Source organism: Lissotriton vulgaris, chromosome 10 (genome assembly GCF_964263255.1).
Source record: "Lissotriton vulgaris chromosome 10, aLisVul1.2, whole genome shotgun sequence".
Lineage (NCBI taxonomy): Eukaryota > Metazoa > Chordata > Amphibia > Caudata > Salamandridae > Lissotriton > Lissotriton vulgaris.
The window spans coordinates 8,981,290-9,008,339 of NC_141698.1; the positions used below are offsets into that span (position 1 = coordinate 8,981,290).

At 48.8% G+C, this 27,050-nt stretch overlaps 1 protein-coding gene across 2 annotated transcripts in view; it reads right to left on the minus strand.

Annotated features, from left to right (window-relative positions):
• The window catches only part of FAM120C (family with sequence similarity 120 member C), a 493,040-nt gene that overhangs the window by 241,044 nt on the left and 224,946 nt on the right, over positions 1 to 27,050 (minus strand). For both annotated transcript variants that reach the window (XM_086940173.1, XM_086940172.1), the window contains exon 9: positions 22,271 to 22,442. In XM_086940173.1, coding sequence (XP_086796299.1) covers positions 22,271 to 22,442 — 172 coding nt within the window. The remainder of the gene's footprint in view (positions 1 to 22,270; positions 22,443 to 27,050) is intronic.

Below are 27,050 nucleotides of genomic sequence, written 5' to 3' on the forward strand. Positions count from 1 at the left end.
AAGGAGTAACAAAAGTGGTTAGCCGATGTTCCCCTTTCATTCTGGGGGATTCCGAGGGGGCAGGGCCACTGTCTGTCCTCTGGGGGAAGGAGTTGTAAATGTTGGTGACCTTGGTTGCAAAGAACTCAGCAATTCGGTTGCAGCCCTCCGTGGTGCAGAGTTTCTTAGGCACCGCGGCGGGTTTTCCTATCGCAATAGATTTATAAATAGAGAAAAGCTCCTTGGTGGACTGCTTTGCTTCCTCTATCTTATTGCAGTAGTACAATGATTTGGCCTTCCTAATCAGCGTGTGATAGGCACGTCTGCAGTCTATGTAAACTGTTTTGGCCTGCGTGGAATAGGCTATCCTCCATTGCCTTTCGGCACGTTTACATGCTGCTTTGGCCGTTCGCAGATCCTCATTGTACCAAGGTGCCGATCTTTGCACTCGGCCCCCTATTTTCGCCATACCCAAAGGTGCCACCTGATTCAGGGCTTCCAAAATGCGTTGGTCAAGGTTGGAATTAATTTCATCTACCCCATCGCCCCCAGGATGACCTTTCTCAGTGAGTGCCAGATTGAATTTGGCCTGGGAGAACGCTGTCCATCTACGCCTAGGGTGTTTATCAGCGGGGGGGTCATTGGGGCGAGGTCCCTGTATTTCGATGGTAAAGGGGACGAGGAGATGGTCAGACCATGCAATGGGAATCGGGGTTTGGGCGTCCACTTGGTTCCAGTTTGCGAAAACTGGGTCCAGAAGGTGGCCCAGCTTATGGGTGGGTTGCAATACCTTCTGTTCGAACTGCAAGCTGGCCATCGTGTGACATAGCTCACTCGCCACCCTGTCCGTGGGGGTATCTAGATGTAAGTTAAGGTCCCCTAGGACCAGGTATTTGTCCGAGCGTAAAGCGGCTTCTGTGACGCCTTCCACTAGCCTTTCAATAAAGGCTGCAGTGGAGCCTGGAGGGCGGTAAATTAACAGGCCTTTCAGAGTGAAACAGCCATGGATAGAGATGGAAAAGGCACCAGCCTCACTGTCGTCAATCACAGTACGATCTAGCTGACATTGATAGTCTTGTCTAGCAACAATGGCTATGCCGCCCCCTCTCCCCCGTATTCTGTCTAGCCTTTGCAGACAGTAGCCTTCTGGAATGGCCTCAATGATCTCCGGCATGGAGTCTTGATCAAGCCATGTTTCCGTGAGGAAAAACAGATCCCATTGTTTTCCAGTGAGAAGGTCATGGATGTCGAGGGAGTGTTTGCGTAGGGAGCGTACGTTTAGTAGACCACATACCAAAGTATGCTGGCCTGCGGTTAGTGCCTTACCTGTGTCGAAGGTGTAATTACAGTGGCTGCAGCCCACATTGTTTCCTGCCTCAATGCTGTGAGAGCAAGGCCCACGCAGCTCTCTGCGGAGGAGAAGTAAATCATCTCGACTCCAGCAGACTTGGCAGGAGGAAGAGGCAGGGGGACAGGCCCTGGGCCGCAGTCGGCCGCGGACGGGGGCAGACGGGCTTAACTCAGGCGCAACTCCGGCGCAACTCCGGCGCGCCTTCGTCGCGCCCGCTGCGCTCGTCCGCTGCGCTGCCGACAGCACATCCGCCTTATATCCCCCCCAGCGTAGAGCGCTGCTGTCCCCTGCCGGAAGTGCCTGGCTCGGACCCTCCACGCCCTCTGCTCAAACGGCGCTAATCACCGGCGTCAGACCGAGGCGGGAGGGAGGGGCGAGTCCAGCACTCCGTTGTCCGCCTACCGAGGCTCAGCCGAGCAAAATGCGGAGGGCACAGATAACACGCTGTGCAAAGCAGCTTTCCCAGCCAGGTGAGGAGAAAATATTGTGCAGATTTTAAAAGTATTAAAACGCTCACGCGCCGCAAAGCATGCGAGCTACACGCAAATGCGCTTAAGTTAAAAGCGGTAGGGACGCTGCCACAGTCCACTTACCACACAAGGCTCCTGTATCCAGTGCCTTACATATACACAGTGGCTGCTTTACATATCTCTTCTAAAGGAATATTCCCCAGGAAAGCCATGGATGCTCCTAACTTACGAGTGGAGTGTGCTCCTGGAGGAATGGTTAGTGTGCGTTTAGCCTTTGCGTAGCAAATCTGTATACACTTAACGATCCATCTGGCTATTCCTGCTTTGGAAATGGGGTTGCATTTGTGCTGTGGAGAAAATGCAACAAACATTTGTTTTGTTTTCCTGAAATCCTTTGTTCTGTCTATATAGTACATAAGAGCTCTTTTGACGTCTAATGTGTGCGAAGATCTCTCTGCGACATTTTCTGGATTGGGAAAGAAAAGGGGCAGTTCTATGGTTTGGTTCATGTGGAACTGCGAAATCACCTTAGGCATGAATGTAGGGTTGGTGCGTAGTACAACTATTTGCGTGGACCTGTATGAATGGCTCTTGAATAGTTAGTGCCTGGAGTTCACTAACTCTTCTTAGTGAGGTAATGGCTCCTAGGAAAACAACTTTCCAGGTACGAAATTGAATCTCACAAGAGTGTAGAGGTTCAAAAGGTGGTCCCATCAGTCTGGTGAGGCCCACATTCAGGTTTCATACAGGTGAAGGTGGGTGTCTGGGAGGGATCGCTCTTTTGAGTCCCTCCAGAAAAGCTTTAATGGCAGGCACTCTGAATATTGAGAGGTGCTGCCTGTTTTGAAGATAAGCTGCTATTGCGGATAAATGTATACAAATGGAACTGTACGCCAGATTACATCTGTATAAGTGCAACAAATAACAGATAATGTTTTGAATAGATGCATCCAGTGGGTTAATGTCATTATTGTTACAATATATGACAAACCTCTTCCATTTAGCCGCATAACATGCTCTGGTTGTGAGTCTTCTTGCCTCCTTGATGATGTTCATACATTCTGGTGGCAAGTTGAGGTAGCCAAATTCTAAGACCTCAGGAGCCAGATCGCCAGGTTGAGCTGTTGCGGATCTGGGTGCTGAATTTCGCCATGGCTCTGCGTTAAAAGTCTGGGTGTTAGCCGCAGTCTTTGATGCGGAACCACGGAAAGTTCTACTAGCGTGGTGTACCATGGCTGGCGTGCCCACGTTGGAGCAACCAGGAGGAGTGTCATCGAGTGTTGCTTCAGCTTGCGTGCCACCAGCGGTATTAGAGGCGCTGGGGGAAAAGTGTACACAAACCTGCCTGACCAGTTCATCCATATCGCATTGCCCTATGACTGCGGATGTGGGAACCTGGCGACGAAGCTTTGGCATTTTGCGTTTTCCCTTGTGGCGAATAGGTATATCCCTGGATGACCCCACTGCTGGAAGTACGGCTGGAGTACCGATGGATATATCTCCCACTCGTGCATCTGGTGGCTGTGTCTGCTGAGCAGATCCGCTATCTGGTTGTTCCACCATGAGGAAGATGTTCCTCTGAAGGGCCCACTTCCACATGCTCTGAGCCAGATGAGACCACTGTGGAGAGTGTGTTCCTCCCTGCTTCTGTATGTAGTACATGGCAGTCAGGTTGTCCGTCCGGATCAACACGACCTTGTTGCACAAGTGTACTTTGAAAGCTTTCATTGCCATGAAGATTGCCATCAATTCCAGAAGGTTGATGTGCATTTTCTTCTGCTGTGCTGTCCATAGTCCCTGCACTGTGTAGTGGAGTACATGAGCTCCCCATCCCTGGAGAGATGCGTCCGTCGTCAGTATAATCTGTGGCACAGACTCCTGGAACGGTCGTCCCTTGCAAAGGTTTTGTGGGTTCCACCAATGCAGAGAGTTGAATGCCCGACCGCTCTCCAACACCAGGTCTTTCAATTGTCCTTGAGCCTGATTCCACTAACGTGCCAATCACTCCTGAAGCGGACGCATATGTAGTCTCGCGTGCGGGACTATGAAGATGCAGGAGGCCATCATGCTTATCAACTGCATGAACACTTTTGCTGGAAGCGAGTGTTGAGGTCTGAATTTTTGTATCAGCAATTGCATGCTGTTTATCCTCGCTGAATTTGGCTGAGCTTTGGCTGCCAGAGTGTTTATTGTCGCGCCAATGTACTGTCGCACGTGGGCGGGTTGAAGATGTGACTTTGGATAATTCAGCGAGAATCCCAGATTGTGAAGAAGATGAATGGTGTGGGAAATGTGGCTGGCACACTGCTGGGCCGCCTTTGCTTGAATAAGTCAGTCGTCCAGATAAGGGTAGACATGTATGTGCGGTCTCCTTAGGTGTGCTGCTACTGTTGCCAGGCACTTTGTGAACACCCTGGGTGCCGTTGTTACTCCGAAAGGGAGGACTTTGAACTGATAATGTTGATTCTGAATAGTGAACCTGAGATACTGTCTGTGTGATGGGTGTATGGGTATATGGAAATACGCATCTTTTAGATCCAGTGTTGCGAGGAAGTCTCCCTGACTGAGTAACGGCAGAACCTGCTGTAAGGTGAGCATATGAAAATGCTCTGACAGAATGTATCTGTTTAGAGGCCCGAGGCCTAGTATAGGTCTGAGAGACCCGTCCTTTTTGGGTATTAAAAAGTACAGAGAGTACACCCCTGAGTCTTGGTCTTCTACAGGCACAAGCTCTATGGCTCCTTTTTGCAGCATGCTGACGACCTCCTGCTGCAATAAGTGTAAGTGCTCTGCGGACATAGGACGGTGTCTTGGTGGTATGTTGGGTGGAGTGGATGTTAATTCCAGACAATACCCGTACTGGACAATGTCTCTCACCCACCTGTCTGTGGTGATGGATTTCCAGACCGGCAGGAACTGTTGTAGTCTCCCCCGACAGGTGTTATATGGTCGGGGGCAGTGACAGGGCGTCACTGTTTGGTATTGGCAGAGGATCTGGAATTTTTGTTTCCTCTTCCTCTGCCTTTAATGTTGTTTCCACGATATCCACCCCTGTTTTTATTGTAGGTGGATTATGTACCTCCTTTATTGTACTGTGTCTGCTGTGTGGATTGGCCTCTTGAAGGTCCTCTAGTATTGGAGCGACGAAAGGAGCCACCCGAAACTGCTGTGACTGCAGAGCCCCCATAGACTTTGCAGTCTGTGTCTTTTTTAATTTTTTCAAGGGTGGTGTCAACCTCAGGTCCCAATAAGTAGTCCGGGTTAACTGGCTGATTGAGGATAGAAGTTTGTATTTCTGGTTTGAATCCCGAGATTCTTAACCAAGCATGTCTCCTTAACATGACGTTAGTGTTAATGGCCCTGGCTGCAGTGTCAGCTGCGTCTAGCGCGCACTTGATGGAAGCATTGGTTATAAGCTTTCCTTCTCGGATAAGTAGTTCCGCACCCTCCTTGTACTGATCTGGTAGGTGTTGCAACAGTGTCTCAAGGGTATCATAATAGGACCTGTCATATCTGACTAAGAGTGCCTGAGTGTTGGCAATGCACCAGATGTTAGCTGCCTGCGCTGCCACCCTTTTCCCTGAAGTTTCTAGCACTTTCGACTCCTTGTCGGGAGGGGGAGCATCACCTGTAGTCTGTGAGTTTGCTCTCTTACGTGCATTCGAAACAACTAATGAGTCTAATGGCAACTGGCCTCTTATATAAGTAGGGTCCACAGGTGCCGGTCTATATTTTTTTTTCAATTCTTGGGTTTAAAACCCTGGCCCTGGTGGTTTCCTTAAAAATGTCACCAGCATGCTTAAGGACCCCTTTGAGCATGGGCAGGGTCTTGACTGTTCTTTCTGAAGTGGAAAAGGTGTCGACCAGAAAGTCTTCCTCCACAGGGTCAGCATGTAGTTGCACGTCATGGTTACTTGCCGCTCTTTCAATAATGGCGTTAAAGGCAGTAGTGTCCTCAGTAGGAGATGTTTTTACACTGTATACATGTGTGTCAGGGGCAGTCTGCGGATCCCTTGGGTCAGCTGGGTCTGCCCATGGTTGGTTTTGATCATTGGGTTCAGTGTCCACATGATAAGGGTCATCCTCATTTTCGTCATCCCCTGCATCCACATCTGAGTATGTGGGTGAAAAAGTCTGAGGTTCTTGTCCATAGGATTGGAGAGCTTCCACAAGAACTGGCGATGTTGTTGAATCCCTCTTCTTCTTTAAGGGAATCTTATATGACTCCATGGGTATTTCTGGTATTATTTTCCTTTTATATATGGACAGTCTACCAGTTTCCGAGTCGATGAACTGCCTCGACTCCTGTTCTTCAGGCTCCTCAGTAGCCTCCACTTCCATCGACACTTTTTTAATGGCTCCGATACCTTTTTTTGGTTTGAACATCTTCAGACGCACTGTTGGTGGCAACCCGAATTTGATTGGTGTTGATGCGGTCTGAACGTTTCTGACCAGCTTTGGTGTTGGGGCCTTCTTTGGCCCGACTGCTGTAGCCTTGTCGCAGAACAAGGTTCAAGTCCCACTGAGGCATCACGAAAGGAACAGGAGGAAACAAATGAGTGATGCCCTTCAAGAACCTATTTACAAATGGGGACTTGAACAAAGAGGGCTGAACAGGGAGCCTTATGAAGGCGGAAATGGCAGAGAGGTAGCCCTTTAGAGTGCCCAGAGCAGAGCCCTGCTGGGCAAAAGAAAGAAGAAAGAGGAGAACCTCAGAAACAGGGGCAGAAAGCGGATCTACAGCCTTTGCTGTGCACCATGCCACAAATTTGTTCCACCTGCAGGCGTATACCGATTTTATGGAGGGACGCCTGGCTGCCACTCTCGAAAAGCGTCTCCGAGCGAGTGCCGCCTTGGAAATTCCAACACGCAGAACGAATAGTTTCTTACCTGTCGGTGTAGTTTTGCAGCTTGAAGATCTTTCTGGATTAACTATGCTGTGCATTATCCAGCAGTCTTGTGGTTGGGTCCGGAATCGTGGTCTTTTCTTTGTTTTTTAGGGCTCAGCCTACGTCCACTGCGTCAGCAGTGGGGCAGAGCTCCAAGCCGTATTGTTAAGGGACTCAGAATAGTGAAGTAAAAATTCCTCAGTGCGCTAGATTTTTCGGTCGGTTTTTTTGCCATCTGCATGGTAATTGGTCCTCGCGGTGCTGTGTTTCTAGTAGCCTTCACGCAATAGGCCATATGGATTTTAGTTTCGGCACTTCCTGCATATTCTGTGTGGTTATGCGCACGGGAGTGTAATACATTTTCAATTACGAGCTGTCAGGGTGCTGCGGTAATAGAATCAAGATGGTCGGGGCGCGTTCACCAGTCTGCAGTGAGTTTGGTGGGCGGGCTCACACACGCACATTTTTCCCTCGTTTTGGTTTGGAATAGAATGAGGTTACCTAAAGACCAACAGTTTAGCGTTTGATGTGTTTCTTCGAGGAGCTTTGTTACTTCCTGCATTGGATAATATTGATTTTCTTTTACTATGTTTCAAAAATTTTCCTTAAGTTTAATTACGCAGCACACACGCCAAGGGGTTAAATTTCAAATCAGTTTCGTGAAATAATGTATTTACTTTTATAGTATTTACTCTGCTATTTTTTCTGTTTTTCGGGCGGACATTTCCGTTGTATTTACTCTATCTCCCCCCCCCCTTGTAACACATTGTTGTCCGCCTTCTCCGAGAGCCTTTCTGATAACCAACCACTGCTCAATCCAAGAACGCCCACATTACTCCAGTGTTTACCAACACAGCGCCTTGCCCAGCTCATAGAAGCAGCTTTCCCAAATGTTCGGCGCTGCGGACCCTCAATCTAGGAACGTTTTACAAATAAAAGAATGAACGCGTGTACTCACTAAAGACCACAGAAATCCGTCTACCTGGGCAGCAGGAGGGCCGCCACCCTTGGTGCCCGGCCGGGCATGGCGGGAGGGAGAGCAGTCCTGAGGCGGCAAGGAGGGGGCGCTGTCTAACCTTGGGCCCGATGGCAAGTAGGTTGATTTTAGGTGCAGGAATACACAGGCACTGCTCACACACACAGACACTGTTGACACACACAGACACTGCTCACACACACAGGCACTTCCCACACACACAGGCACTTCTCACACACACAGGCACTTCTCACACACACAGGCACTGTTCACACACAGAAAGAAATGCGTTACTTACCTGTAACTGCAGTTATCCAGTATTGGTGTCTTTCATATATTCACATGCCTGAATCATTCCCTGTCGTCGAGATGGGAGTCCCGGTAAATAGAAAAGTAATGTCCTATAGACATACATAGAGAAAAGTAGGCCTAAGGGCCTTGCCTTAGTAGCCTATCTATGTCCTTTCGTAAAAAGGACCAAACTCTAGAAGGTAGCCAATCAGCTACCACCTCCCTCTAGAACCTTCCTGCCAGGAGCCTCAGTCTCTCAGATTTTCGTACGCACCAAGCTAGGTAGGCGTAATATATAATAGAAAGAGAGAGAGGAGACCTTCCTGGGGAGGCGGGAGGGTTGCATGTGAATCTATGAAAGACACCAATACTGGTAACTGCAGTTACAGGTAAGTAACGCATTTCTTATCCAGTATTATGGGCGTCTTTCATAGATTCACATGCCTGAATCAGAGTAGCGAGCAATACATTACGCACATTTGTGATGAGACAGTATAAGCAGTCTGAGATAATACATATCATACGACTTGCAATCATCAACAAGTGAATATAAAAAGAAGAAAATAAGCATACCAATAAAGGATGGAGGGAAGAAGGAAGGCTCATCTCACTGGAATAGATGGCGAAGTACAGCCTGGCCTACAGCTGCATCCTGCATCAGTTCTGTATCCAGGCAGTAGTGCCTGGTGAATGTATGCGGCGACTTCTAGGTCGCTGCCCTGCAAATGTCCAGAATGGGCACTCCAGCGAATAGTGCCGCCGATGTTGACACAGCTCTTGTGGAGTGGGCTCGAACTGTGGACTGTAGTGGTCGTCCAGCTTTAATCATGGCAAAATGCAATTGCAGAGGATATCCATCTTGAAATGCTTTGTTTAGAAAGTGGCATGCCTTTTCTTGGTCTGCTGAAGGCAATGAAAAGCTGGTTCGTTTTCCTGATATGTTTTGTTTTGTCTAAGTAGAATTTAAGACATCTTTTTAGGTCTAAAGAGTGAAGTGATTGTTCCGCTGCAGAACTGGGATTAGGAAAGAATGATCGGAGGACTAGTGGCTCATTTAGGTGGAAATCCGAAGGGAACTTGGGAATGAAGCGTGGATTAGTCCTTAAAATCACTCTATCTTCTCTAAACTGCATGAAGGGATCTTGAATGGTAAGAGCTTGCAGCTCGCTGACCCTTCTTGCTAAAGTCAAGGCTAATAGTAATGCTGTTTTCCATGAGATGCATTTGATATCAGCTCTATGGATGGGCTCACACGGATGTTTCATTAATTGGTTGAGTACCACATTAAGGTGCCATGTTGGTGGAACTGTGCGTGGTCGAGGAAAGGATCTGTAGAGTCCTTTCAGGAATTGCTTAATTAATCTGTCGGACCATAGCGATGTTCCTTTTGATGTTCTCGTGAAGCGGGAGATGGCTGCCAGATGAACTCTGATAGATGCATGGGCAAGACCAGTTTGTGCCAACTGTAATAAATATGGTAGGAGCTGTTCCGGAGTGATTTGAAAGGGATGGAGGTCATTATCCATACACCAAACACAAAAGCGTTTCCATTTTAGTGAATAAGTTTTGTTTGTGCTATCAGCTCTTGCCTTTGCTAGGACATTCTTGCACTCCTGCGGAATGTTTAGTTGAGAGAATTCTCTGTAGTCAGGAGCCATGCTGTTAATCTGAGGGATTTCAGATTTGGGTGGAGTACTTGGCCTTTGGACATTGTGAGTAGGGATGGATGATGTCCCAGATGGATTGAAGGTTGGACTGAGAGGCGACGAAGGTCTGTGAACCAGTGTTGCCTCGGCCAGAACGGGGCAATGAGAATCGGTGTGCAGTGCTCCGTCTTCATTTTCCGAATGACTCTTGTTAGTAGGGGAAAAGGCGAAAATGCGTATGCAAACACGTTGCGCAATGCGATGGAAAATGCATTTCCTAGTGACTGCGATTGGGGATGCCAACTTGCGAAGTTGCGGCATTTGGCGTTCTCCCTGGTGGCAAATAGATCTATTTGCGGTCTCCCCAATGTTGTGAAAATGTAGTTTAGAACATTTTGGTTGAGTTCCCATTCATGGGACAGAGACCTCTGTCTGCTCAAAGCGTCCGCTATGACGTTGTCCTTGCCCGGGACATACTCTGCCGTGAGGTTGATGTTGTGGAGTACTAGCCAGTTCCAAATTTTTTGTGATTCTAGAGATAGTGTCAGAGAACGTGTTCCTCCCTGCTTGTTTAGGTAGTGAATTGTGGTTGTGTTGTCCGTTCTCACAAGCACTGCTGAGTTTTTGATGCGGGGGAGGAAGGTTTAGAGAGATAGGAACACTGCCCTCAGTTCTAGGAGATTGATGTGGAGTTTCTTCTCTTTGTCCGTCGACTTGCCACTGATTTGCAACTTGAAGGACTGCTCCCCATCCTTCTAGAGAGGCGTCTATAGTTATGACATGTGGAGTTGGAGGCAGAAGGAACGTTAGTCCTTGTGATAGGTTGGTGGAAGTTTTCCACCAGCGTAATGCCTTGGTGATTTATGGAGTAATCACTATGTGGTCCTCGAAAGAGTCTGTACACTGAGCCCACTGTTTGGTCAGTGCCTCCTGGAGTGGGCGCATCCTGAGCCGACAGTGAGGAATGAGTAGTATACACAAGGACATCATCCCTAGAAGGGACTTGAAAGTACGGACTCGGATGGTGTTCTTTGAGGTCACTGCATTGGCCGTAGCAATTAGTTTCTGTTTTCTTTCCTGTGATGGGAATGCTGTTGAAGATGTCGTATTTAGAGTTGCCCCTAGAAAAGTTATAACTTTGGAGGGTTGTAAGGTTGACTTCTCGCGATTGAGTGTCAGGCCCAGTTTGACGAAAATATTGAGACAGGCGTTGGAAGACATTTGTGCGCCTTTCATAGAAGGTGCTTTCACCAGCCAGACGTCCAAGTAGGGGAAGACCTGGTGGCCTTGCTGTCTTAGGTAAGCTGACATTGGAGAGAGGCACTTTGTGAAAACGCGAGGCGCCGATTTTAGGCCGAATGGTAGGACACAGAACTGGTAGTGTTGTCCTGCTACAGCAAATCGTAGGTATTTCCTGTGGCGCCTGTGTATTGGGATGTGGTAATATGCGCCTTGGAGGTCCAAGGACGTCATAAAGTCTCCTTCCTCTAGAGATCCTAATATTTCCTGAAGGGTTACCATCCTGAACGATTGGCTCTTTAGGAATGAATTGAGTGCCCTGAGATCTAGTATGGGCCTCCACTTTTTTCTTTTCTGTTGAATCAGAAAGAATCTGGAATACAATCCTTTTCCTTTTTGAGCTGATGGGACTCGTTCTAGTGCCCCTTTCTTCAACATTGATGAAATCTCCTGGAGGAGTAATCGCAAGTGTGAGTGTTAGATCTTGCGAGGAGGAGTTGTTGGAGGGATTGAACTGAATTCCAATGAGTGTCCGTATTGGATTAATTGTATCACCCATCAATCTGTTGTTATTGCTTTCCAATTGTGGAGGAAGTGTGATATTTTGCCTCCAATTTTGAAAGAATGAGATGGTGGAGGGACTAGCTGCTGGAAACGGTCATTGGCGTCCGCCTGTTGGTTTCCTCTGGTTTCTCCCTCTGAAATTTGTTTTCCCGTAGGAGGTCTGGCGACCTTGTTGCTGCTGTCGCTGCTGGTATTGCGATCTGCCTTGATTATATGCGTAGGAGGATTTTCCCTGGTATGATCCTCTGTAAGAGGGCTGACCTCTGCCTCTATGTCCTCGAAAGGACTGGTTTCTGAACTGTAAGGTGCCTAGAGCTCGTGCAGTATCTGTGTTTTGATTGCCTGTAGGGCTTCGTCAATTTTGTCCCCAAATAGATGCTGTCCGTTATAGGGCATATCCAGTACTTTAGTTTGGATTTCTTGTCTGAAGGATGTTGCCTTGAGCCATCCTTATCTCCTTAATACTGCTGCACCTGCCAGTTGCCTGAAGCCTGTCATTGCGACATCTACTGCGCAATCGATGATCTCTGATGCTGACATTTGTCCTTCCTTTAGGAGGGATTGGACTTCCTCCTTCAAGTCTTCTGGTATTTCTTTCAGGTATGGGACGATATCATCCCACAATTGTCTGTTGTATCTGCCTATTAACGCAATGGCGTTCGCTATTTTGACAGTCATGGCGGAGGTAGTTGAGAAGCGTTTGCCTATGCTGTCCAATTTCCTGCCCTCCTTGTCTGGTGGTGCTGACAGTGGTGAGGATGGATTTCTAGAATTCTTTTGAGCCGCTTGTGTGACTACAGAATCTGGTTTGGGGTGTGCATTAAGGCAGGTAGCTGCTGTTGATGGCGCTTTGTACTTTTTATCCAGTCTGGGCACTACTATAGAGACCGATGCTGGCGTTTGCATCAACTGCTGACCTTGCTCCCATATGTGTTCTATTATGGGAATAGATCTAGTTGTCTGTCTGATCGGATCTTTAAAATCATAAAGAAAACAGTCTGTTTCTTGTGACTCTATAGCCATGTGGAATCTTGTGGCTGCTCTTTCCACCAAGTTGTGGAAACCTCCAATGTCCACTGGGGGGATTCTGAGGTCTGAGGTTCAGGTGTGGCTGGAGAATGAGCTATATAATCCTCATCATCCCTGTGAGAGGAGAGGTCATCCCGTACCTCCCCTTCTTCTGGTTCCTCTCCGTCGTCATCCGTTGACTGAACATTATGAACTGGTTCTCTCTCTTGAGTAAGATCCAGAGGTGGTGGCCTTGTTTTTGGAGATGAATGCGTTTTGGATGATAATGGAGATTTCTCTTTTGAAGGTGCTGCAGGTGATTCAGGAAAACGTTTCTTGTAGTCTGCGATCAAGAATTGGAGATCTGAGACAATTGAAACTGGAAGGCAAACCATAGGAGTGACCTGTTGTGTATGAACGGTCTCTTCTGTAATAACTACATCATCTTCATCTGTGCTCTGGCACTTCACAATAAGATCTGAAGGACTAGTAGCTTGCTCATAGTGGTCGTCTTCAGATTCATCACTCTGTAGAAGGCAAGATGGGAGTAATCCTTGTACTCTACTTGGTGATGTTATTTCTGGTGTAATCAGAATCTTTTCATTCCGTTTTGGGGAATTAAATCAGCTTTTTTCCACGGCGTCGACGATGTCGTCGTCGATTTTCTCGTCAACGGTGCAGACGCCGATTGTTTTTCATGTGTCGACGATGAGGTCGTCGACGGTTCCTTCGTCGACGGTTCCTTCGTCGACGGTTCCTTCGTCGTCGATTGTGTGGTCGTCGACGGTACCTTCGTCGTCGACGATGAAGTCGTCGACAGTGTCCTCGACGACGTTGTCTTTGTTGACAGCGTGCTCGACGCCGATACCTTCGTCGACGACGATGCGCTTACCGTCGTCGATGTCTTCGTCGACGAAGCGCCTGGTGTTAATGGCGTCTTCTTCGTCGGTGCAGGCGTCGACAGTTTATGTTTCGTCGTCGACGTTGTCGTCGCAGACGATGCCGTCGACTGAACTTTAAGTAACGTTGATTGCTTTTTTAGAAGTATAATCAATGACAGAGACTTACCCGCCGTCGACGATTGAGTTATAGATGTCGTCGATGAGGAGGCTCATGATGCCATCGTCGTTGAGACCGTGGTCGTCGTGTGGAAACATAGGTTGTCTTTAGTGAAGAATGCGTCGACGAACTCGTCGTCGATGATTGAGATGGCTTTCTGAAGGTGGTAACTTCCTTTTCAGACGTGACAGATTTTACCTCAGAAGACTTAGTCGCAGTCTTTTTAGGAGGAACGTCCATAGGGCCAGAGGAACTCACCCTTGGCCTCTTCAAGGACAGCTTGGATGACACTGAAGCCATTTCTCCTTCCTCTGAAGATACTGCATCATCTCTGTTTTTAAGTCTACTTAACCAGAGTAGCAGTCTTCCTTCCCTGTCTTTAAGAGTCTTTGTAGAAAATGTTCTACATATTCTACATTCTTTCACCGAATGGTCAGGGTAAAGACAGTAGAGGCAAGTTTCATGCTGGTCATCCACATGCAGTCTTTTCTTACCGCAGGATGAACAGGCTCTGAAAAGCCCTTTCTTCTGCTGAGTAGACATTGTTGTTTGTAGAAGAAAATATTCAATTTCTGTGAGGAAAAGAAATAAATCTTGAAATCCTGAGGAGAACTCAGATGGAGACTCCCTAGCATAACGTGCGGTAGAAAATCTGAGAGACTGAGGCTCCTGGCAGGAAGGTTCTAGAGGGAGGTGGTAGCTGATTGGCTACCTTCTAGAGTTTGGTCCTTTTTACAAAAGGACATAGATAGGCTACTAAGGCAAGGCCCTTAGGCCTACTTTTCTCTATGTATGTCTATAGGACATTACTTTTCTATTTACCGGGACTCCCATCTCGACGACGGGGAATGATTCAGGCATGTGAATCTATGAAAGACAATCAGAGATAATGTGGAGATGGCGGCACTCGTGGTAAGAAATGTTCATCAATGTAAATAATGTATACTGAATTGTTGGTCTTTTAGAGTGCCAGGAAATAGTCCCTTCCGGCCGGTAAGGACTGTTGCTTGAAATGAAAAAAGGAAGGAGTGCAAGGACTGCTTGCACTGTTTCCAAAGGCACTCCGTTCGGAGATTAGACTCCTGAATTATAATTTCATCACAAAATTTCGTACGAATCAAGCAAGTGTAGTCAATGGTAGTCTTTTGGAAAGCTCATTTAATTGGTAGGTTACATATTATATCTTCATAGTAACTCTTTTGAAAGCAATGCGTCAAATGTATTTTTTAATAACATCCATTGATCAATGCATCATCCCTATGCATTTCGGGCGGGGCCCTTCGTCAGGGGATAGCAAAAGATCAGTGGTTCAGTGCAGCAACACACGGAGCGCCGGGTTGCCGAGGGTTAGTAAGCGATCTGGTGTACGCGTACCTGGAGGCAGCGGGGTGTGCGAGCTCCGAGACAACTTGATTCCATTTCACCTACCCAAATCTCTGCTCCCTCCCTTTGTCCCGTAGGAAGTGACATTCCTGAGTCCATCCAAACCCTCGGGTAGAGGATGTCCGGTACCTGGGACATTGTACACTGGCCCTGTTGGCCTGTTTTGGTTTTGTTTCTTCTCTGCTCCTCTACTCTTTTTCCTCTCTTTCCTCTTCCTACTTCTCTCTTACGCTATCCTCTCTCACTACTCTCTCCCAGCGCTTGCGGAGGGGTGGCATGGTGGGCCCGGCGGGGGTTGGCGCGCCGGAGGCTAGCTGAGGCTACCGCTGTCCTCCCTGCGGGGGGGTCTGCTGCGCTGGGTCCTGCGCGACTTCATTCCCCCTTAGTGCTATGACAGCGAACATCCCTACGCCCCTGAAGGTCCTCTCCCTTAACGTCAAAGGGCTCAACTCCCCTAACAAGCGGAAGCAAGTATGGCGCTACCTCTTACATCACTCCCCTGACATTATCTTCCTCCAGGAGACACACCTTCTCAGGGGGGACACCAAACGCATGGCACACCCTAGATACCCCACACAATACTGGGCATCCTCTGACACCAAGACAGCGGGGGTGGCAATCCTTTGCAGGGCTGGCATTAGGCGGGGATCCGTGAAACCCTTCAAGAGTGCTGACGGGCGATTCCTCCGAGCCACGGTACAGATGAGCAGTACACAGTTCACTCTAGGATGTGTGCATGCGCCCAACCAGTCGCAGGACAAATACCTCCAGGCGTTTATTCGGGATCAGCTCCCACCGGGCGACACCAATGTGATCCTGGGCGGAGACTTCAATCTTGTTTGGGACCCCAAGTTAGATCGTGCGGGAGCCCCCTTCAGTGGTGCGGGAGCAATGTCCTCTACCCTTAGAGCGCAACTTACTGACCTGGGGCTCGTAGATGTGTGGCGTTACCACAACCCGGGGACCAGAGACTACTCCTTTTACTCGCACTCCCATCGGACATACTCCCGGATCGACTACCTCTTCACCTCCCTTGAACTGGCCCGAGACTCCTTAGCTGCCGCTATGTCCGACATTTCCCTGTCGGACCACGCTCACGTGGAGCTTTTACTTCAGGATCCCCTGGCCCGCGCCCCTCGTGAACGCAGGTGGGTGCTTCCGCCGAGGGTCCTTCGGGATCCAGACGACGTCGCCAGCATCCGTGACGCCATAGACTCGTATTTCGCCGTTAACGACACCCCTGACGTACCCTTCCACACGGTCTGGGATGCATTCAAGGCCACCATTCGGGGCCACATCACCTCCCTGGCGGCGGCGCGGAGGAAGGAAGCGTTCAAGATGGAAGCCGACCTGGCGGCTGAGATCAAACTGGCGGAGGCCCGAGACCGGGACTCTCCTTCGAGGGCGTCAAAGAGGACTCTCGCTACTCTCAGGGGGGCAACTCCGCACTCTGCGAACTAACAAGGCGGAGCACTCCCTGCTAGCGCTTAAACAGCGGTATTACGAGGGTGGGGACAAGGTTGGTCGCCTGCTGGCCGGCAGGCTGCGGGCACGTGCCGCTAGGGCCCACATCGCCACTGTCAAGCGGCAGGATGGCACCAGTGCCACCTCTGAAAAGGCCAAGCAGGCTGCATTCGTCGATTATTACACCTCTCTATATGCTGAGGAGCCCACCTCTGCGGAGGCACGGGAGGCCGTCCTCGCGGATTTCGAGGGGTCCCCGCTGTCCCCGGCGTGTGCTGCCGCGTTGGAGGGCCCGCTGCTGGAGGAGGAAGTAACGGAGGCTGTCAAGGACCTCCCCGTGGGAAAAACCCCGGGGCCGGACGGCCTGCCGTTGGCCTTCTATCGCCTGTTCCTGACCCAGCTCCGCCCGCATCTGCTGCGGCTCTACGGCTCCTTCTCCGATGCCACTGGCCCGTCCCCCGATATGGGTCTGGCGGAAATCGCCCTGATCCCCAAGCCAGGAAAGGCTCCCGACCTCTGCGCCTCATATCGCCCCATCGCCCTCCTTAACACCGATCTCAAGATCTACACTAAGATCCTGGCCAAACGGCTGGACCCGCTCATGCCGGGATTGGTGAACCCGGACCAGGTGGGCTTTATACGGGATCGCCAGGGGGCTGATAATGTTCGCAGGCTGGCACACCTAGTGGGAAAAGTGCATCACTGGAAAATCCCGGCCTGCCTCCTCTCACTGGACGCGGAAAAGGCCTTCGACCGGGTCGATTGGGCCTTCCTTCGGGCGGTTCTTAAGAAACTTGGTCTTGGTCCTAACATGATATCCAGGTGCATGGCCCCTTATCTCGGGCCGCAGAACAGAATTCGGGTCAACGGCCAACTGACATCGCCGCTTTCCATCCACAGGGGCACGCGGCAGGGGTGCCCGCTCTCGCCGCTCTTGTTCGCCTTAGCGGTTGAGCCGCTGGCGGAGCTGATTAGGCGCGCTCCCGACATTCACGGTATCCCCCCCACGGGGGACGCTCCAACAAGGTGGCGCTGTTCGCGGACGATCTGATTCTTACTCTTACGAACCCTCGGGTCTCCCTTCCAGCGGTGCACGAAGCCCTCACACTATTTGAGCAGGCGTCCGGCCTTAAAATTAACCACACCAAATCTTGGGCTCTCAACCTCACCATCCCCGAAGAGGAGGTCACCTTTCTGAAGGGGGTCACGCCCTACCGCTGGGCGGATGATCACATTAAATACCTGGGTCTGGACATTACACCCCACCTTGACTCGTGGTCCTCCAGAAACTGGGCCTCTTGCCGCAAGGAAGTCCTGGCAGACCTGCGGAAATGGAAACCCTTGATGATATCCTGGCTGGGGCGGCTCAATGCGGTCAAGATGTCGGTCCTCCCCCGCATCCTCTATGTCTTCCAGTGCCTCCCCACTCCGATCCCGATCCACTGCATCAGGAACCTCCAGCACGACCTCACGTCCTTTATATGGGGGGGTAAACGACCCCGGTTCTCGCAGAAAGTCCTCATGGAACCGAGAGACAGGGGTGGCCTCGCCTGCCCGAATCTCCTCCATTACTACTGGGCGGCACACCTACGGTTCGTGATCGAGTGGGGTGCGCGCGAGAGCGACAAACACTGGTTCCATATGGACCGAGTGGTCACGGGGCGCACCATATGGGACCTGCCTTGGTTACCGCGGGTGGCGCGTTCCAGAAGCGCATATATGGCAGTCCCCACGAGGACGGTGCTTGAGGTATGGGACCGAGTGGCAGTGTCTAAGGGATTAACCACATTCCCCTCTCCGCATACCCCCATTGCGGGCAACCCACACTTTCCCCCGGCTGCCCGGACCCGAGCTTTTGAGAGCTGGACACAAGGGGACTGCAGGGTTGCAGGAGATCTCTTTCTCGGTGGGTCACCTAAGTCATGGCCAGACTGCAGAGAAGAATTTGGCCTCCCTTTAACCGCTAGCTTACAATACGCACAGCTGCGCCACTGGATCTCGGGAGACGACATGTACCAGGCTGCTTCCAGGGCATATACTCCTTTTGAGAAGCTGGCACGTTCCCTAGGGGGACTGAAACGACTTATCTCCCAAATCTACGACATCTTGCAGCACCCCTCCACTCCGCCCGCGCATCCCTACCAGAGGCAGTGGCAGGCGGCGACTGGCACTGAAATCACACCTTCTCAGTGGACTAGGCTCTGGAATGACATCCCCAAAACCTACCGCAGCATCCCGCAGAGGGAAAACGCGTATAAGATGCTAACGCAATGGTACTACACCCCCCTGCGACTCAGCAAAATGTTCCCCACTTCCTCGCCACTGTGTTGGAGATGTGGTACTGAGACTGGCGACTTCATACACATCTGGTGGTCGTGCCCTGCCCTGGCTGTCTTTTGGAAGGAGGTCCTCAGTCACATTAAGAAGGTGTTGGGTTTTCCCCTCCCTGAAGAGGTTTGCACACTCCTGCTGGGCATTCGACCCCCCATACTTAGAGCCCTCACGCGCAGCGACTGGATCCTCACCCTCCACATGTTAGGAGCTGCCAAGCAACTCCTTGCTTTGTATTGGAAGCGGGCTGAGGCACCGCCGATAGCCTCCTGGTTCGTGCGCCTCTGGCAGGTCTTGACCATGGAGCTGCTCACGGCGCGGATACAATTGAGGGGGGTACGCTTCAAGGCGGTGTGGGAACCTCTTGTGCGTCACCTGTGCTCCATCAGCTATGCCCGCCAAATGCCTCCCAGGCTCCGCGCTCTGCAATTGTTCGAAGACGCCCTCCTCCCTGCGGATCCAAGCAGATTAGGCTCTTAATCGCTTCCCCCTGTGCTGCTTTGCATTTTTGACCCCCCCTATAGGCGCCCGCAGACACACCTCCCTAGCCCCTCTCCACCTCGCCCTTGCTCCTCCTCTTCCGACTTTTTCTTCTTTCCTACTTGCCACTCTGGCTTCCGCCCCTTTTGGGGCAGTTTGGTCCCTGTTGGACCTTTGAAAATGTGATACCGCTACTCTCTTTCCCATGCGCGCCTCCCCCGTACAGCGGCACATTGTCAGCATATAGCCTCCTCTTGCTATATTTTTCCCCTAAGCCACGCGGCCGGCCCCCTCCGGGGGTTGTGGGCAGTACGCTGTGTTAAAGATTCCACCTCCCCTAGTTACCTATATCTGCTGACTTTTATCTGCGCGGCCGGCCTCGATCAGGGGTTGTAGGCTTATCGCTGTGTTCACATTAAAAACAGATTTGAACAAAAAAAGAAAAAAAAAAAAAGAAGTAAGCACCAAATTCAAGTCCCATTGAGGCACAATAAAGGGAGTAGGAGGAGACTCTTCCAGGACAACAAAGTGCAATCATCCGGACCCAACACTAGGCGGCGCTCTATGGACAGATATGAATTCAGCAGCCCACATGCCACGAACATTTATTTGTTAGACCCTTTAGAAACCTTAAAACAACAGGAGATTTAAACAAGGACGGCTGATCCGGCAGACAGAGAAATGCCGACAACCTTTGACTGAGCTACAGCAAACCCTTGCTGAGCTAGGAAAAGAGCAAACTAGTATGTCAGACAAACGAGCCTTCAAAGGGTCAATGGACCTCTCTCCACACCAAGTAACAAATTTAGACCATCTGAAAGAATAGTTTGACTTAGTGGAGTCACGCCTAGCCAACAGAATGACATCCACAACATCATGTGGGAGAGAAAAGGAAATCAGGTTGCCCTGTTCAATCTCCAGGCATGAAGGTGTAAGGTCTGGAGGTGGGGGTGTAGAACCGGCCCCTCCATCTGAGAGAGGAGATGTGCCCTGAGAGGGAGACGGAGCGGCGGGCACGAGGAGAGGCGGAGAAGATCTGTGTACCACACCCTTCTTGGCCAATTCGGGGCGATCAATATGACTTGGGCCCGGTCTTGGCGAATCTTCCTCAGAACCCGAGGAGGTCTTGTTCCTCGGGTTGGTGAACTGGAGTCGTCGAGCCCTGAGGAACATCAACTTCTTCCTCATGTCCCGAAGACTGAGACGGATCAGGAGACGGATTCGACACCAGAGCCGGAGAATGCTCCCGAACTGGAGAGGGAGATATCATGTCCTTCCAATGCCTTCTAGAAGACGACTCCGTTTTCGAATCCGACTCCTTTCCGGAATGGTGCCTTGAACTATGCTTCCTTCTCCTATGCTTCTTCTTCAAAGATCTGGAAACATGTCCCGGAGTCAACTTGGACGCCGACCTCGACCGGGACCGGGACTTCAACCTCGGGCGTCTCGATCTCGACCTCAAACCCTTCTTGGCATCCTTGCCCTTCAATTTGGCAACCAGAAGCTTTGCTTCATGCTCCCGAAGAGCCTTTGGGTTCATCTTCAAACAGGATCGACTACCCTGGACGGCGTGATCCGAACCCAGGCACCAAAAGCAGTCACCATGCGGATCATCTTCCCGCATGAATCACACGGCTTAAACCCAGTCTTCTTCAACGACTTCACGACAGAAAACAGCAACACCGAAGAGATACAGAAAACACACAATAGTAACAAAGTTACTATCAACTCAACAGAAGATCCCTCGAAACCGTTAGCGTTGACGACGCGGAAAAAAGGGAACTGATGTCATCACGCCGACGTAGGCCTAATAAGGAGTCAGTGACGTCAGTCGGAGTCGCGCGCGATGCCGTGCTCCTATGACGCCGTCCACGCCGGCGTGCTACAAAAGAATTTTCCAAACGTTGCTGACGCAGAGGGGATATTCACAAGGTGAGGAATCCACTGGCAGATGTATCCATCAGAAACCTTATGTTCCAGCTCGCCAGCTGACATCCTCCAGTCTCTCACTCTTGTGTATGTGATTTTCCATATGCTACAACTTATGACATCCACAGCAGTAGAACATCCAAACCCATTATTAAGTAGTCTATAAACAAAATCTCGTTTGACCAGTTTTCCTGAGCAAATGTCAAATGTGGGATGTTCACAACATGCGACACTAAAGAGCCCACCTATCCCTGGGGGAACCAGATACCCCCTACTCCCCCGTACAGATATCATGCTTTAAAATAAACCATTTGCAACCGACTTTCTCCTCAAAATAAAACTCACTGAATGCTTCAAAATATCACCGTTAGTCAAGCATTTTTTCAAAACTTACCGCATTGAACCTATGCCTCCTTCACCAAACCCTTAATTGTTGGGGGTCATGGCCATCAAAACATTTTTCTGGCTAAGGTTCTGATCTGGCCCTCTTAAATTGTATCTGAATCTAACCCATAGTTGCAGTTGTACACTTGATTGAGAAGGACCAAGAAGAGCACACCGACAGCCTCATGAGCCAATAGCAATTAAGGCATTACATACAGTTCCAGCTGCATCCCCAAAATACTTCCATAGAGGGGTAGTTCGCCCATTCAAGTGATAATCATAATTACCACAGTTACCAACATTTCCACAGCAGACTCAGCAGTGACAACCCCCTCATCAGACTCTTCCCAACGACTTAGGTCATAACTTAGAAATAACAACATTCTCGCAGTGCAATGATACATCAGACATTCCCGTAGTTTAAACCATTCCAGCGATTGACACCACTGATATGTCAAAGACAGATCTGTGCACCAATTACGCTTGGCCCGCAAAACGGTACAATATTTATTGCACCCAATAGGGCTCAACATTCAAGTGTTATAAACATCACCAAATACATTATTGATAGTACATTTTCCCCCTGTAAACTTCAGCACCATATATATGGGAATTAATTGGACAAACCATACTTGAGCCCTAACTTTAATTTATCTATTCATGTCTGTTTTCAAATAGTACATGGAGAAATGTGTTGGTTGGATAACATTTCTCTTTATAGAAGTGTTATAGCAACTCAGAAAAGGCAGAGATATTCCGTTTATTATGAATATAAAAGAACATGCTCTGAAAGAGAATACCTCATCAGATCAAAACAGAATGATTACCTTCCAATGGCATCCGCCTGCGCATGGCCAAGCGCTCTAATCTTCTCTGGGTTTCTGCCAAGCTGAAGAGGACACCATACACATACTGACGGGCGTTCCGGAAGAGAATAGTGGCAGGCGGGAGCTCCATGTTACATTCATCCTCTATGCACACTGGGATTTTAATCTCACCCTGAAAAGCAAACAACCAGGAAAATAACAGTGAATTGCAGAAAATCAAAGTTCCTCAATTACACACAGAAGCTGACGTAGTGAACAAGTTACTTAACAAACAATTTACTTACCTTCGATAACAATATATCTGTAAGAGACATATTTCAGACATAGATTCCTTACCTTATAATTGCCCCCTGGCGTCAGACTGGATCCGGAAAATGTTTCTTCAGCAGTACCTCTGCACGTCAGTAGATGGCGTCGGTCAACTCCGCGTTCGTCGTTGGTGTCGTAATCGTCGAAATGACGTTGTGGTATCTACTTTGACGCCGCCCCTGCGTGCTGATGTTAGTTCTTTACACGACATTCCACGCCAGAAGCACAGAGCCATACAAGACACTGACCACTGGTGCACAAAACTAAGGCCCTAAAAGGGAGTCCCTTTCTCTAGAAGTTAGTTCGCAGAACGGGGAGGATGGGGCGGGCGGTATGGAATCTATAACTAATATAAGTCTCGTACAGATATATCGTCACCGAAGCTAAGTAACTTGCTCATCTGAAAGACTATTAGTTACAGATTCCTTACCTTAGAATAGATACCCCAGCAATACTAACCCCGGAGGTGGGTCTGCAAACTAAGTTCACACCAAAAAGTCCTGGAGAGCTGAACGGCCAAAGGAGCCGTCTCCCCAGACTCGACTACCCAGGCAGTAATGCTTAGTGAACATGTGCAGTTATGCCCATGTGGCAGCCAGGCAGATGTCACCGAGAGGGACTCCACGTCCCAAAGCAGTAGTGGCTGCCGTCGCCCTGGTGGAATGGGCGCGCAGCTGGAGGTTCCTTTTTCGCCAAGGAGTAGCAGATCTTAACGCAAAGGACGACCCATTAAGAGATGGTCTATTTTTGCACAGCCCAGCCTTTCTTGGCGCCCACATAGCCAACAAAGAGTTGCTCGTCCACCCGGGATTGTCAATCCAAACAAAACGATAATGCACGTTTGGAATCCAGAATCTGGAGTCTCGGTTTCTCCTTGGAAGGGTGAGGGCGGGAAGAAGGTGGGCAAAGTGATGGTCTGTCCTATGTGGAAAGAGGTAATCACTTTGGGTAGGAAAAAAGGTCTAGTTCGAAAGACAACTTTGTCCGGATAAACAGCAAGGGAAGGAGGTTTAGAAGAAAGAGCCTGAAGCTCACTCACCCTACGAGTAGAGGTGATGGCAACCAGAAAAGTAGTCTTTAAGGTCAAGAGTCTGAGAGGACAATTTGGTAGTGGCTCGAAAGTAGTACACATAAGTTAAAATTAAGACCAGATTCAAGCCCCACTGGGGCATTACGAACGGAATAGGGGGAAAGAGGTGAGTAATCCCCAGATTGTTTTCGCCATTGTGGCAAATGATGGAGTTTGTATAAATACATATAAAGATGACCATGTGTTGTGTATCTTAATAAGATACAGGTAGCCGGGGAGGCGGGTGGGCGTGTGTGGTTCTGCAGCCCTACATACCAAGAACAGATGCATACTGGTAAGTAGCATTTTCTGTACGAGGAATATGGGCTGCAGACCACACACTATAGCATAGATTGCACAGCAGTTTCTCCCTTAGCGGCAACCTTCCGCATCTGTTGCAGTAGTTTGAAATAATGTCTTGAGTACAGCCTGGCCCACACTTGCTTGTTGTATTGCCTGCACATCTACACAGTAGTGTTTTGTGAATGTGTGCAGAGTAGACCATGTAGCTGCTTTACAGAGGTCATCTAATGGTATATTTCCTAGGAATGCCATAGATGCTCCTAACTTACGGGTAGAATGAGCCCTAGGAGGAATGGGTAGAGTGCGTTTTGCTTTCTAATAACAAATCTGAATGCACTTAACAATCCATCTTGCAATGCCAGATTTAGAAATAGGATTGCCCTTATGTGGTGGTGAAAAGGACACAAACAGTTGTTTACCTTTACGAAATGGTTTTGTCCTATCAATGTAGTAGAGAAGTGCTCTTTTTAGATGTAATGTATGTAGAGCTCTTTCTGCAACCGTTAGCGGTTGGGGAAAAAATACTGGCAACTCAATAGATTGGTTGAGGTGGAACGGTGAAATGACCTTTGGCAGAAACTTTGGATTTGTTTTAAGAACCAGTTTATTGTGATGGAGTTGTATAAATGGTTCTTGAATTGTTAATGCCTGAATCTCACTTACTCTCCTCAGTGAGGTAATTGCCACTAGAAAGCAACTTTCCATGTAAGAAACTGTAATTCACACTTATGTAATGGTTCCAAAGGTGGACCCATACGTCTGGTGAGAATAATATTTAAATTCCATACAGGAGAGGGTGGGATTCTGGGAGGAATTATTCTTTTGAGTCCTTCCATAAACGCTTTGATTGCAGGTACTCTAAACAATGACAAATGTGGTGTGTTTTGGAGATATGCTGCTATAGCAGCGAGATGTAACCTGATTGAAGAGTACGCTAAGTTAGATCTTTGCAGATGTAACAGATAGCATATGATGTTTTGTATGGAAACATCTAGTGGGTTGACGTTATTTGTGCAATACACAACAAACCTTTTCCACTTTGCTGCATAGCATGCTCTAGTGGTAGGACGTCTTGCTTCTTTAATGACAATCATGCAATCAGGGGGTACATTTAGATATCCGAATTCTAAGACTTCAGGAGCCAGATCATTAGATTGAGCTGCATGGGGTCTGGATGCATTATCTCGCCATGGTTCTGTGTTAGTAGATGTGGGGGGAGTTGTAATTTGTGATGTGGTACTACTGAGAGATCTAGCAGTGTGGTGTACCACGGTTGCCTTGCCCATGTTGGTGCTATGAGAATCAATGTGAGAGAATGTTGCTGCAGCTTGCGTACCACTAATGGAATTAGTGGGATAGGTGGAAAGGCGTACGCAAATTTGTTTGACCAGTTCATCCATACCGCATTGCCTTTGGGCAATGGGTATGCGTATCTGGGGCAAAGCTTGGGCATTTGGAGTTGTGATGCGTAGCAAACAGATCTATGTCTGGTTGACCCCACATTTGAAAAAATGGCTGAAGAACTGGAGTATAAAGTTCCCATTTGTGTATCTGTTGTCTCTGACGACTTAACAGATCTGCCACTTGATTATGAACTCCTGGTAGATGCTCTGCTAGCAGGAAAATGTTTTGAGGAATAGCCCACCTCCATATGCTCTGCGCCAGCCGGGAGAGCTGTAGGGAGTGTATCCCTCCTTGCTTTTGAATTGCTGTCATATTGTCCGTCCAGACTAGTACAGCTTTGTTCGACGGTTTGAAACGATTTTAGGGCCAGAAAAATCGCAAGTAACTCCAGATGATTTATGTGGAGTAATTTTTGTTTCAGTGTCCATGTACCTTTTACTGTGTGTCTTTGTAAGTGAGCTCCCCATCCGGTGAGAGATGCGTCTGTAGTTAGTATCATTTGTGGAACAGGCTCCATAAATGGCCGGCCCTTGGAAAGGTTTTTGGTGTTCCACCACTGCAGAGAGCGAAATGTCCGGTCATCTACCACCACTAGATCTGTTATTTGTTGCTCACCCTGATTCCACTGACTTGCTAAGCATTCTTGTATGGGGCGCATTTGTAATCTTGCGTATGGTACTATGAAAATGCAAGTTGCCATCATTCCTATTAGTTGCATGAACACTCGAGCTTGTAGTGAGTGTTGTGGCTGGAATCTTTTGATGAGATTGTGCATATTTTGAATTCTTGTTGGGTTGGGGTATGCTATTTCTTTGGAAGTATCTATTGTGGCACCTAGATACTGTTGAGAGAGGGACGGTTGGAGATGTGACTTCTTTTGATTTACTGTAAACCCTAATTTGTGCAGCAGACAGATCATCTGATGCATGTGTTGCACACATTGGTTGTATGATTTTGATCTTATTAACCAGTCGTCCAGATATGGGAAGACATGAATGTTGTCCCTTCTTAAGTGTGCAGCTACCACTGCTAGACAATGTGAACACTCGAGGTGCTGTAGTTACTCAGAAGGGGAGTACTTTGAATTGGTAGTGTTTGCCTTCTAGTACAAACCGTACATATTTTCTGTGAGATTGATGAATGGGAATTTGGAAGTAGGCATCCTTGAGGTCTAGTGTGGCAAGGAAGTCGCCTTTCTTTAGCAACGGTAGAACCTGTTGTAGTGTGACCATATAAAAGTGGTCTGATTGTATGTACAGGTTTAGGGGTCTTAGATCTAGAATAGGTCTGAGGGACCCATCCTTTTTGGGTATGAGAAAATAAAGAGAGTAAACCCCTGTGTTTTGATGCTGTGTTGGGACTGGTTCTATTGCATTCTTTTGCAGTAGAGATTCCACCTCTTGTCTTAATAGTATGAGGTGTTCCTGTGACATGGGACGCTGTCTGGGTGGTATTGTTGGAGAAGTGGAAGTGAGCTCCAGGCAATAACCTGAATGAATTATTCGCTCACCCACCTGTCTGTGGTGATGGAGTTCCAGACAGGTAGGAACTGTTGTAATCTCCCCCAGACAGGAGTGGAATGGTCTAGGGGGGATGGGGAGTGAAGTCACTTATTGGGGGTAGAGGCATTACGATTGTTGTTGCCTCTACCTCTGCCCTTATTGTGGTTTCCTCTATACTCTCCTCTATAATATC